Here is a 14,204-nt window from a genome sequence, read left to right as displayed (position 1 = left end):
CTATTTTGCAGGTGACTTTTCAAATCTCACCATTGTGCTTTTATGACATCGCTTAAACAGAGTCAGGGTGAAGTAAAGATACTGAAATGGAAATATTTATTTCCTTAAAACTATAACTTAGTTTTCCATCTCCAACTTAGAGAAGGAACATTGGGAGGAAGGGGGGACAAGGTGACATAAGAACTTGGATATTCACTACAAATCCTAGGGAGTGGTTGCCGAGCCTCCTGGGTCCAGTTCCAATTCATGAAACCTCACATCCCTTTTTCCACTCAGACAGGTCCTTGCCCTCACAGTGTCTCTTCCAGCCTTGCCTAAAGAAGAGAGGGAAGCAGGAACAACAGAAAGAAGCATGACAATCCAAATATCTGTAGGTTTGAAACCATAGGTAATTAACCAAATTTACCAGCGCCTCCCAGGATTTAGTTTTGTTTCTGAGATCCAACGACTTTATCCTTTACCTTCAGACTTTTCTCTTCTAGATTTTCTCCTAGCCCTCTTTAGCCTTAGCAACAGGTAAACACAACTTTTATAGGGATGGATCATTTAGCTCAACACCTACACCGCTGAAAATTCAGGTTCCCCAAGTGGGTGACCTGATTAGCAATGTTCACAGGAAACCCAGCCTTGGGTAACTGGGAGCACCAGAGACCATGTCTGTGCACTGTCCTAGGCAAGCTCCCTGCCAATGGATGGTGTGTAACTGACATGGTCATTTTTCTCTCACTACTGCATGTTCTCTCCCCCCACAAAATGTTGCCCTAGCCCTCCAAGATCTCGTCCAAGCAGAGAGCAAATTTTCTTCCTCTGGTGTATGGCCTTCACCAGAAATTCACATAAGGAATTGCTCTATTGTTTGGAATACTAATGTGAAAAGCAATCGCAAACCGCCATGACTCATACTGTCTCTCGTCCCCATAGAAACCCCCTTCGCCGTGTTCACTGTCCAGCCACACATTCATGGGGAAGGGAGACAAGGTCACATTAATTTCATGGGACCTCTCTGCAGAGGTGAGCTTATCAGTGCCCAATGAGGTGTGATGAATGGACACGGTCAGTTTTGGCCATGTCAGCCAAAGTTGGCCAAGGAAAAACTCTTACCAATAGTTCATCCCTTCTGTCTCTTTAGCAATTTTCTTGGCACAGATAATTGCATCTGTGAGGTCATCCGTGATCAAGGCTGTAAGAGAGAGGAGTAGAGTATAGCTGAGACTCTTATTTGAGGGGAAGCCCTGATCAGGTTTTCTGCACTTTTCTCACTGCTTGTTAGAACAGGAGGGTGAGAAGAACTATGAACCATGTTCTTATTTTTGTTGAGCTTATTCACAAATCAAAGTTTTTTTTTTAATTTGTAGAGTAGCCACATTTGGGCTTCTTGAAGTTGTGGTCCTGAAGGGTTTTGGGGAAGAGAGTGTCTTCTGTGTCCTGAAGAAATACACAGGTAGGAGGACAGTACAATGTTTTTTTCTCTACTGGAGATGCTTTGGCACTTATGATCTCTTTATAGGTAAATATTAAACTTGTCTATTTAACTTTCCAGTTTGTGCGTTAAAAAAAAAAATCCATCCAAGGTGTTTTTTACATGCAAAAATGTTTATGTCAGACACATTAGTCTTTGTTAGTTTTTCTAGGACTTTCAGACATAACAGATCTTCTGATTGCATATGAATGCACTGGCCTGAGCATTCTTTCCTGCTTGCCCAGAAGTGGCCTCAAAACCCTCCATGAAAACATGATAGAAAAAGGCAAATAAAGTCCAACATCATTTCTGTTGCACTTCTTCAGAAGTAAACGCAAACATGGGCTTGGGGTGCAGAGCGTTTATTAGAGATCCACATCTGTGCAAGAAAGGGGACAGAAGCTGGAGGGGGCAGATGGAGATGTCCAGCTGCGATGCAGGCCCATCGAAGTTGCCCAAGTGATACCTAAATGGCTAAGTCTTTATGAATCCTTCTCAGTTAGTCCCTGGGTGTGGACTGCCCCGGAGGGGCACAGTATTAGATGGGGCAGTCCTCTGCAGCTAAGACAACCCCAAAGGAGGTGCCAGGGAGCTAGTCTGAAAATTACACAGACGCTGTTGGAGCCAGACATCTTCCCTTCAAGGGGAATCTGGGAGGTCCATCTCTCTGCCCATCACCACCACCAATCAAAGACACAAAAGCCTACACTATTTGATATCATTTTTATTTATTAATTAGGCCAAGATTTTTAAAGGACAGGGTAATGCTCCAGGTTGACAAGGGTACAAGGACAAAGGCATTCTTCAGTGCCTGCTGGTGAGAGAATAATGAGTTCAGCTTTTCAGGAAAGCAATGTAATAATATGGGTCAAGAGCCTTAAAGTGGTTCTTAATCTTTCACCTAGTAATTTATCTTTCTGGATCTATCTTTTTTTAAATTTATTTATTTGACAGACAGAGATCACAAGTAGGCAGAGAGGCAGGCAGAGAGAGAGAGGAGGAAGCAGGCTCCCTGCCGAGCAGAGAGCCTGATGCAGGACTCGATCCCAGGACCCTAGGATCATGACCTGAGCCGGAGGCAGAGGCTTTAACCCACTGAGCTGCCCAGGCACCCCTTTCTGGATCTATCTTGAGGAACAAATTATGAATGTAGGCAAAGATTTATTTACAATGTAGTTTACTGCAGCTTTGTTTAATTTACTTCCAAATGGAAAAGATCTAATTGCCTTATAAGAGGGGTGTTCACATTATTAATAATACCTCCGTAGAATGAAACAGGGTGCCATTTAAAACCAAATGTTGACATGATTTTGTAATAGTGAAAATGCTCCTAATGTTAGGTTCTCAGTATTGTAGAAAATATCATCCTAGGGCTACACTGTCCAATATGGCAGCCGTTCCCTACATGGGACTATTTAAATCTAAATTAATCAATACAATCAGAACTTTTCTGCCTCAGTTGCTCTCACTCCATTTCAGATGCTTTGTGAATCTTTATTGTGGCTAGTGGTTCTCATAGTGGATAGCTGGAGATCATTTCCATCAACCCAGAAAATACTATTGTACAGCACTGGTTGAGAGAGGAAATAAAAAGATAGTCATCGTTACCAGTATTTGAAGGTTTAGCTCTCAATTGCGGGATAAAAAGGCTCTTATAACTTCACTGCATCTTTCTGAACTTTTGACAGTAGAAATGCTTTATTTTTATTCTCAGAAAACTATAACCAAAAAAGAATAATGTCAGCCTAAACAGATCACTACAATACACAATTATTTTGTAAACTCGGTTGAAAATGGAGTTTTTTCTTGAGTGTGCCGGTGTAGTTGCTAATTGGGTTCCTTTCTCAGATAAGCTTAACTAAAAGATAAAGGTAGTGACAGATTTCTTTTGAGCAAATACATTCTAAATCTTTTTTTTTAAGTTTAAAACAAACTTCTATTAACCAAGAGAAAATTAACAAAAGGTATGATGACCTCTAGGGGATAAACAATTGAGACATTATGCAAATTCAGTAACATCTAATTCACAGTGAAAACCAAAGCTTTGTTAGGTTATAAGTCGTTTGCCTAATTTCTAGAGAGAATAGTTAGAATAGTAATCGTTCTTACTAAGAGCCAACCTTTATTGAACACGTACTGTGGGTCCAGCTCCTGTTAGGTCTCTTAGTGTATTATCTCTGTTCAGCCTCAAACAACCGCGTGGGTGCGCGCCAAGGTCAGCCCTTTAAATGAACCTGCATTCAAACCTACCACTTAACTTCTATTGTCCTTGACTACTTCCTTCCAACGCAGACACTTAAGCAAAGAGACCTTCTTATGGAATACTATATGCCAGTGAAGTTGAGAATAAAAACGTAAATATTCATTTTTCGAGTAATTATTTATTTATTAAGAGACGATCCAAACTCAAGTGCTTGGTATCTGCTGCATGTTCAAATTACCTAGAGACACTTTATTTTGGGCGCACAAATGCTTGGTAAGTGCTGAGAGACCATTTGTATTTGAAAGTGGTTGGAGCCTGTTTCCTAGGAGAAGTGGGTCTGGTGGGGCCTCAGGGGGTGGGAAAGAAACAGACTATCCATAGTGGGGAAGACATAGAGAGTATTCTGTTGTGCCAGGACAGTACAACGTCATGTACACACTGTGGAAGGCCTGCGTTGGCGGTAAAGGCAGTTTGCTTGGCTGGAGAGTGTGTGTACCATTGGCGAGAGGATTAGGTTCTCAGGTCCACGTGGTGGAGACCTTGTAGTTTGTTAGTCCCCCACTTCACTGTAGCTTTTTGTGACTGTAATGAGATGTCTTGAAAGTGCTAGTTGGACGTGACTTTGAATTTGCTTAGGAAAATGCCTGAAGGGAGATGGGGGCTGGGAAACGAGAACCTGATGTGGTGAGAGGTGAAGGCACAATGAAATCACCACAGAGGGGCAGCAGAGGGGCAGAAATGAGGCAAGAAAGCAAGTATTTCCAAGGCTCCAGGCCAAGAATTGCTTCTGCTCCATTTACTTTAAATAGACAAGTCTCTGCAGTCAAAGGGTTCTGTCGAACAGCAAAGCATTATTCAACCGAAGAGTTTATTCTCCCACATAAACAACAGAAAACATCAGCAATCTACGCAGAAAGAACTACGTATTCTCAGGTAAGATAGTTGTGCTTCAATGTCTCTCCCTCTCTCCCCACCATCCTCCTGCCTCCCACCTACTGTATCACTATCATGTCCACAATTTACATCTCCTTCCTCTCTCTGGAGTGACAAAGGCCAACTCAGATACCCAGATGATGGGGAAAAGAGAGTAATAAAAGTAGATGAGGCTAGATACAAGAGACAACAATCACCTTCCTTTTCCTTAAACATCTCTTACTTTAAAGAGATCTGTGCTGTTGGAGGAAAATAAAGATTGATATTATATTATTATTTGTGTGTCTATACGCATATACATAAATATTCTGTCCAAATAGTTTGGGGATGGTAGGCAGGAATTTTGGAAATAGATTTTGGCCTGGGAGTGAGATGGCATGGCTTTGGAAGACCGGCAAGAGGTGCACATGACCCGTACATGTAGGAAACGTCATGTTTCTCATAAAGAGACCATAAGGCTAACTTGTTTCTGGGTTCCCATGACAAATGTCCCTACTTCTGTACGTGGGACAGAATAATTAAAGCTTCTCTGGCCTGAGGCTGAGGGAGGCCAGCTACTGAGGAGTGATTAGGATATAAAACCAACATCCTGTTTTCTATTTTAAAGCTGTCTCGAAAAATCTCGTGCTCTTTATGATGAGAAAGCAGATAGGAGTGTTCATTCACCTTTAAGCATGAACTGTCCAACATTTTAATTTTCTAGAATTCAAGATTGCCTTGCAGATATAGGTTTGCCCCCAGACTTCCGTATTTGAAACTAAATTGAACAATATTAAATTGGTCAATTGCATGTAAAGTTAAACACGGCCATGATGGAGAAACAGATTTTCTCTCCCACTGTAAACAACTGGGAAACTAGACAAAATACACGAGCACATTATCTTCAGATATTAGGCAAAAGGCAAGGTGGGATCATGACCTTTGAGAGACAGAAACCGAAGGAGAAGAGTCTCACGATCACCATGACTTTCTGCCCAGAGACACTTGCCAGACCAGAAAGGTAAAACCCAGGCAGGAGATGGCAATTTAAGTGGAGAAGACAGAGATAAGAGGCGAAGGCAGCTACAATTTGTGGGGAAAAGTACCTGAAGGTTAGGAGCCACCCAGAAGGAGAACACCAGAAATCGGCGTAGGGACCTCTACAGTTACAGAGCTTACACAGGGCTGGGAGATATTCGATTTCTGACTAGTCAGAAGGGAGAGACATTGGTGAACCCCTGGGCATTCAAAAGATACTAGAAAAGGCATGCGTTCGTAGTAGCACTAAATTAACCCCACCATAAACATGACTCTCAAACTTCCCTACCACAATTTTTTTTTAAAAGATTTTATTTATTTGAGAGAGAGAGAGAGAGAATGAGAGCATAAGAGGGAAGAGGTCAGAGGGAGAATTAGACTCCCCGCCAAGCAGGGAGCCCGATGCTGAACTTGATCCCAGGACTCTAGGATCATGACCTGGAAGCAGAGGCTTAACCAACTGAGCCACCCAGGTGCCCCTCCCTACCACAACTTAAAAGCAAGTCTTAAAAGGGTCAGGCTGATCAGAATTAACTACTTGCCAAGATGAAATCCAACACTCCTTAAAGGGAGAAAACATAATCCAAACACTTAAAAATGTAACATACACTATCTTTAGGATCCAACAAAATGTTATTGTATGTGCAAAGAGGCATAAGAATGTGACCCATAACCAGGGAAAAGATCAGTCAATGTTAAGACCCAGAAATGACACAGCTGATTGAATTACCAGGTAAGAAATTTAAGACAATTTATAAATATGTTTATTTATCTCAAGGACTTAAAGAAAAACATGAATAAAATGAGGGAAATGAAAGCTATAAAACGATGACCTTGCACAAAAATATACAGTCTCTGAAATAAAACATTCAATGAATGAATTTAATAGATTAAGCACTTCGGAAAAAAGATAGAGAACTTGAAGATATAGCAATGGAAACTATTGAAAATAAAACACACAAAGGGAAAAAGATGGAAAAAATGAAGAGCCTCAGTGACCTGTGGGACAACATCAAAAGATCTGATACATAGATCATTAAAGTTTTAGAAGGACAAAAGATGAAAACTATGAACTCACGGATCCAAAATGTTAATGAACATCAAGTAAGATAAACACACACACACACACACACACAAACACACATCTTCTCTTTGAAGACTATACTGTATTCTATTTCTCTCTAGTTTTCTGAAATTTCATGAGGATGTGCCTTAGTGTGAATCTATATTAATCAACATAGATTATGTGATGGGCCTTATAAATTGGAAACATATGCCCTTCAGTTCTGGAAATGTTTTTTAAAGATTTCATTCTCTCTACTGTTTCTCTTCTATCCTGCTGAAACTTGTGTTATTCAGATTCATTTATTTTTCATATCTTATTTCTCCTATTTTCCATCTATCTCTTTTTTATTCTGTTTTTAGAGAGATTTCCTCAATCTTATCTTCCAATTTCTCTATTGAGTTTTTTATGTGTCTGCAGTCATACTTTGAATTTCCAGAAGCTCTTCTCCAAATATTTCTTCTTTATAAAGCATCCTTTTCTTGTTTCATTGATAAGACATGTTATCTATCTGAAGATATCATTGATACTTCCCTTTTTCATTTGAAATTTTCATTTCCCTGCATAATCTCTGCTTTCAAAAACGGTTACTTTTATCTCATATTGTTTTTTGTTTTGTTTTGACTCACTCTTGCATGTGAATGACACGTCTATGCAGTCTGGCCAATTCTTGGTTATCTGCACCCATTTAAGAAAGAGAGACTAAAAAACTGATTCATAGGTGTTCTATACACAGACGTGGGGATTTTCAACTGCGTATCTTCCTATAAGGAAGTCCAGCTAGTTTTGTTCATAGAGAGCTCCTACTCAGAATCTTTAGTTATTTCCTTTTCATCTGTCTGAATTCTCCTGGACAGATCTTCTCTCTTGGAGAGGATAGCCTGCTGCTGTCTGTCATTCTAGGATCTAAGTGGAGGAAAGTTGTTGGGACTATGGTAACTTTAATTTAACTATGGTAACTTTAATTTAATCTCCTGTGTCTTCAGTATGAAACTCTCACATTCACAAGTTATTGAGGTCCCTCAGTTGACTTTCTATTCACTTGTCCAAGAAGGAAAGCTCCAGTGTTCTGCCAGAATTGGGGAGGAATGGTTGGGAGCTAAATGGAGTCAGGAAGGGAAACGGATGGTCTAGCTGCTCCTTAATTGGGCTTCTCATCGATTCTCCTATTTTCTACCTACTTTCATTCCAGTTTCAAGAATTAGCTGATCCTGCTGATTTCTGAGCCCTTTTAGGATTCTATGGTTGCTTCTTGTCTTTCCTTCTGTCAGTTTAGGTCTCAGATTTCTCTAATTACTAAGTTAGCCAACCCTTGTCCTCCTGCTTTTCAACTTCTAAAAACGTTCATGTCCAGGTGCTGTATTGAATTGAAGACTCCATTGGCAAACTCGTGGGGAATGCTAATGAACTTGACCACGGATGGGGAGGAATTTAAAAGTCCTATCTGTAGGAAGGTGAAGATACTGAATGTTTTAGCCCAGAAGATAAGAAATTAAAGATAAGAAATATCTACTAGTTATTTTTAAACATTTAACAACTTTCTATGTATAAAATGGAGTAAATTGTTTTAAATAAACCCAGAAGGAAAAACTAGAATTAATGGAAGAAAGCTAGAAAGAGGTGGATTTTAGCCCAACAGAAAAATTTCTAAATTAGGAATTGATTGACAATTGTATGATTTGCTCCTGAAGCAGGAGTTAGTGACCATACTCTTGTAATGTAGGTGTAGGGAAAATTTACTGGAAAATTGACATATTGTTCAATCATTTGTACATTCAAACATATGTACTGATTAATCTGTTTGCGTCAAAGAGGAATTAAAAGTTTATTTCCTGCTCCTAAGGAGTTTGCCACAGAATATCTTATAACTCCTTATCTTCAACCTTGCTCCTAATTCCTTCCATTCATTTATTTAATGAATATCTATTGAACCCCAAAACTCTGGACAGGTACCCCTCTGGGCATTGAGAATATATCAGTGATCAAAACAGATAAAATCCTTGCCCTCATGGTGCTCACGTTGTAGAGAGAGGGCAGGATCTGTTGAATATCTCTTGTCTGTTCTCCATCCCATCAGCCATGACCATCATTCAGGTCTTTCTATCTCCCACCTCAACCTTTGCAATGGCAATATCTCATACCCTTTGCAGATTAATCCTTCTGGAACAATTCTTTATCAACTGACCTCTGTTGATTTCCTATTGCAGGCAGAAATTGGTACATACATCTTACCTGGCTTCCCAGGCCCTTCATAATCAGGTAGAATCAACTGTTCCAACCCTGGGTCCTGTTATTTGTCTTAACATCCCCTTTGTTCCAGATAACACAAATGTCTCAGTTCTCCCTGTGTGTGCCCAATACCATCTCCCCACATGCTTCTGTCCCCTTTTGGCTTCTGTTGTTCCCTTTCCCTGGAATGACTCTTCTCTACCTCTGAATGTCCAAATTTTACCTATCTTCCAAGCCTTAGATCAAATATCATTGTGCCTACAAGACTTTCCATGATTTTATCAATGAGGTCTTTGTCCTCTGAAGTCCACAGCACTCAACCCACACCTGTTTATAGTCCTTTAACTTCCTAAAGCATATATTCTCTTTCCCAATACCAGAATTTATGTCTGATGCTTTCCGTCAGCCTCTTCTGTGCACACATATATTTCTTAAATGATTGAAGTAGAAGCCTTAGAAGTGAATTCTAACTTAATTTATACTGTTTACGAAATGTGAAGTGTATGTATTTGTCTTGTTTTACGGAAAGCAGTTGGCAGACAGCTTTCTCCTTCTTATTGAACATACATAATGTCTTTATGCATGAAAGGGTAATAAGATAATTTTTCCATCCCTCCATTTTCATGGTTGGTTCACAAAAACCATCCTAGAAGAAGTAAGTCATCTCTGGGCAAGTAGGCCACAGGACGGTAAGTGTCACCCCAGAAAACTGTTGAATAATTTATTGGCATGGCATAGACCTACTTGCACATCTACTATAAGTTTTTGTCAAAGCAGAAAATGGGTAGATAGTCCATTATACAGCTTTCTTGCTTTTATCCCTGAGGACATTGTTTTTTTTTATACTTTCTGATTGTTTCTCTCTTTTTATTAGCATATGTAGACCATTCATATTTTAAATGATTATTGATATCATTGATTAATATCTGCCATATTTGCAAATGTTTTCTATTCATTGTGCTTGTTCTTTGTCTTCCAGTCTTCCTTTTTGTGTGTGTTTTTTGTTTTGTTTTGTTTTTGCTTTCTATGATTTTAATTCTGAAAAATTTTCTCATTCAGATGAAGTGTAGAAATCTCAGTTACATTAAGCCCCTTTGCCATCCCCTTTCTAGTATAACGGTCTTAACTATTTCCTCTATATACACTGAGAACTATATTAGACAATATAATTTTCAACAATCAAACATAATTTAGAAAATTCAAGAAAAGCAAAGTCCATTGTATTTACTCATATTTTTACTCCCATACGCCTTCCTTTGACATGTTGTAAGATTCATTGTTTTATAATTTATTTTCTGCCTCAAGAATTTACTCTAGGGGTGCCTGGGTGGCTCAGTGGGTTAAAGCCTCTGCTTTCGGCTCGGGTCATGATCCCAGGGTCCTGGGATCGAGCCCCACATCGGGCTCTCTGCTCAGCAGGAAGCCTGCTTCCCTTCCTCTTTCTCTGCCTGCCTCTCTACTTGTGAGCTCTCTCTGTCAAATAAATAAATAAAATCTTTAAAAAAAAAAAAGAATTTACTCTAGTGATTGTTTTTGGCAGGTCTGCGAAAACTTCTCTTAGTTTTCCTTCATCTGAAAATGTCTTGATTTCTTCATCATTCCTGATGAATAGTTTTACTGTACATAAAATTCTGGATTAATATTTTCTTTTAACTCTTGTGGAATATTTTGCTGTTTTTTTCTCACGCTGTGATTTCTAGTGAGAAATCTATTTTTCAAATGATTTTTCATCTGTAGGTGAGATTAGGTAAGATGTTTCTTTCCATGCAGTTTTTTTTTAATTTAATTTTTTTTCAGTGTTCCAAAATTCATTGTTTATGCATCACACCCAGTACTCCATGCAATATGTGCCCTCCATAATACCCACCACCAGGCTAGGTCAACCCCCCCCCCCCCAATTCCCTCCCTTCCCAAACCCTCGGTTTGTTTCTCAGAGTCCACAGTCTCCTGAGGACATTATTTTTTAAAAAATCAAAGTGTACCTGAGCAGGCCACGTGACAGTGGTTCTTCTCTTGTAGCTTAGCACGTCTGCACCATGTGAAACTGTTTATCTGAAAAATGCCGTAGTCGATGCTTCCATCCTCCAGCTCGGTCTGAGCTGTCGTGTTGTAGTGGCTCTCATAGTATGCCATGCAGATCCCTAGACAGGGAAAAACCAGAAATGCCAATAAAAGAAATGCATTTTGTTCTCCAAGTCTGCTCTTAGAGGAGAGCTCCCTTACACATGTTACCATAATGTGTGGTCCTAACAGAACTTGGGGAGGGACAGGGCAAGTAGCACACCCATGAGGCACTTCCAAAGTGGCACACCTAATCAGTGGCTGCACCTGGACTAGGTCGGAAGTCAGGTCTGCCCTTACCATGCCAGCAAGGGAGGCGTTGTTTTCTCCTTCCCTTGCTGGTGTCATTTGTGGAGGAGTCCAGGAGTGAGGACATGAGGGATAGGGAGGAGGAGAGGTACCCCAGGGAGCATCATTTGAGAATATGTGGATAGCTAGTAGGCATCCCTGGGACGGGTAGGTAGAACATGGAACAGCTGGGGACAAGGCAAATCTGGGGGTTTGGAGAGACTCGGACATCTCATCAGGGAGACCAAAGGTAGGAAAAGAACAGGAAGAAAGAAATCTCACAGTTTCCAAGGCTAAAGCCCTGGTAATTGTCCAGACCAGCCCTCGAAAATATTTTTGCCAGTTTACAGCGAGTGTAGACTTTGGGCTCAGCGGCCATGACCAGGCAGCCAATCAGGGCCAAGATGCCAGCAGCCTTCATCCCCAGGTCTGTTGGAGGCAGAACCTGTCAAAGATCAGGAGAACAGGTCAAACAACCTTGCTTTGTCCTGAGTCCTGAGATTAAGTCTATTGCCATTGAGAACTTAAAAATTTGTCATGGTTGTGGGTGCCCCTGCTGAGATGTTTTCTGTTTATTTTATTTACACTTTACTTTAATTTTTAAATCTTAAAAGCTGTTTTATTGCTATAATACAATTTTACAATACAATAATACAATAATACAATTGTCAGATGTACAACATGGTAATCTGACAAGTCATAAGTTTATATCTTAACGTCGTGTTCACCACAAGTGCAGCTACCATCTGTCACTCCATGCTGTTACAGTATTGTTGACTATAGTCCCTCTGCTATGTCTTTTATTCCTGTGACTTATTCATCCCTTACCTGGAAGCTTGTGTCTCCCTCTCCCCGTCATCCATTTTGCCCATCCCTCCACTTCCTGTTTTGTTTTTTTTTTTTTTAACCACTCAGAACCAGCCTGGGGAAAAACAAAGTACAGGAATATACAGTATAAAGAAGAATGAGTGCAGGCTCTTAATACTTTCCTACATGGTCACTGTCAAGTAAATGCTATCATGTTCCCGGGGTCAGGCAAGCAAAGAAATGAACCCTCCTTTATTGATGTCCAGTTAGAAACCACAGAGGGTGATACATCTCCTGGATTCCCATTTTAATTCTATGATTAGAAAAAAAATAGAATACAAAGACTGAAGCATTCTCTATGCATGTGGAAACATGACCCAGTTTTAACCAGAGATGAATACACACGGGTCTGCATGGACGACTTTAAGCTTTATTATTTGGGGCTTTATTGAAGCAAGAAGGCCTAGCATCTTTTTTTTTTTTTTAAGATTTTATTTATTTCTTTGTCAGAGAGAGCGAGCACAGGCGGACAGAGTGGCAAGCAGAGTCAGAGAGAGAAGCAGGCTCCCTGCCAAGCAAGGAGCCGGATGTGGCACTCGATCCCAGGACGCTGGGATCATGACCTGAGCCGAAGGCAGCTGCTTAACCAACTGAGCCACCCAGGCATCCCAAGAAGGCCTAGCATCTTATCTTTCTTCCATTCTCTTAATACTGTCCCAAATGCAGAAATGTGGTTTCAAAACTATAGTGTTATATTGTGAGTGCAGTGTTTTTCTGAGCTCCTTCATCACTACGTCGTGGGTCCGCCTTTTTAATAAAAGTCGTGGTATTGACTGTTGAGCAAGGGGACTGGTGACCGTGGGTCATAAGAAGAGGGAAGTGGTGGTGGGAGTAGAGAACCCATAAAGAGACCCCCCACTGATTTGTTTAAAGTGATTTCCACTTACAAATTAAGTGTCAGAGAGTTCCTTGCCTTGTTGGCTATTGGTTTTCTAGAAGTGCTTCCTCTCTTGAAGCAATGTCTTCCCCACATACAGCAACCTTGCTGGGAGAGGGGTGGAGTGAAATTTCTGATACTGAACGTGATATTCATACACATTTTCACCCAGCATCGTTTCCTGCACCTGCCTAGAAATTTCTAAAGTTATCTTTTGCTCTCTTAGAGTACACTCTCCAGTTGATAGGTGAAGCTAAAATCAGGGCTGAGTATTCGGAAAGGTGAGAGGAAGAATCATTATGGGTCTTTAAAGTAACTAAGCAATAGGGTAAATACGTGTCCTGTAGGGTATATAGGATACATACTGGTGAATAATGAGGGTCACCAAACCAGAACTGCTTTTGTAAGTAAAGTTTTATTGGAACGTTGCTATGCCCATTCGGTAATACAGAGTGTATGGTTCTTTTTCACAGAGTTGAGTGGTTGGATTACAGACCAAACAGACCACTAAGTCTAAAATACTTATTATCTGGCCCTTTTCAGGAATGATCCCTGATGTAAGCAGTGAGCTATATGGCAGGCACTGAGGGGGAGACACAAGAGTTTTACTATGCAGACTTTATCAGTTAGGTTGGTTTCCATCCCCTGCCTTAGAATCACACTGGCAGCAAACAAAACAAAACAAGACCCCCCAGCAGTGGTAGCCCCAAGCACATGTTCAGCGTCCTGCAAGCAGAGGTTGCCGTTGCTGATTCTTTGGGACAGGTGGCTTCATTGAACTACTTCAGGTCTTACCAAAGAGGCAGATTCCTGGTGCCCACCCCAGAGACCCTGTATGAAAGGAATATTCCTCTACTTACTCAATCAGTGATTGGCAGCTCACATGAGCTTCCTGCACCCCATGAAGCCATTTCTGATTCTGACAAGACACAAGTGATCTGTCTTCAACCAGGAATCTTTCTTCAGAGCCTTAGAGAGAGAAGAATTCTTAACTCTTGTTCCCTACTGCCTAGAGATTCTAGAATCCTGTTTCTTGGGACTTGGGTGATAACGACGTTCTGGGCCTTCCTTACCTCTCTCTTTTTTTTTTAATCGTCCTCTCCAACAGCCCTCCTCACTATACAACTCCACTAGGGCCTCCCATCCAAGCATAAGCTTCTTTCTCAGGCAACTGTCTCCAAACAAGTTTGGAGATCCCACCAATATT

At 40.6% G+C, this 14,204-nt stretch overlaps 1 protein-coding gene across 1 annotated transcript; it reads right to left on the bottom strand.

Moving 5' to 3' along the window:
- Positions 1–244: 244 nt before the first annotated feature.
- On the bottom strand, positions 245–11,691 carry LOC123947570 (lysozyme-like protein 1). The gene is made up of 4 exons (XM_046013900.1): positions 11,536–11,691; positions 10,887–11,045; positions 1,102–1,180; positions 245–314 (listed from the first exon to the last, which is right to left on the bottom strand). Exons 1-4 carry the CDS (start codon positions 11,672–11,674, stop codon positions 245–247), a joined length of 447 nt encoding a protein of 148 aa, XP_045869856.1. The 5' UTR covers positions 11,675–11,691.
- Positions 11,692–14,204: the final 2,513 nt, after the last annotated feature.

This window comes from Meles meles, chromosome 7, assembly GCF_922984935.1.
Source record: "Meles meles chromosome 7, mMelMel3.1 paternal haplotype, whole genome shotgun sequence".
Taxonomy (NCBI): domain Eukaryota; kingdom Metazoa; phylum Chordata; class Mammalia; order Carnivora; family Mustelidae; genus Meles; species Meles meles.
The sequence above is the reverse complement of the archived record's forward strand: the minus strand, read 5'-3'. Positions and strand labels throughout refer to the sequence as shown.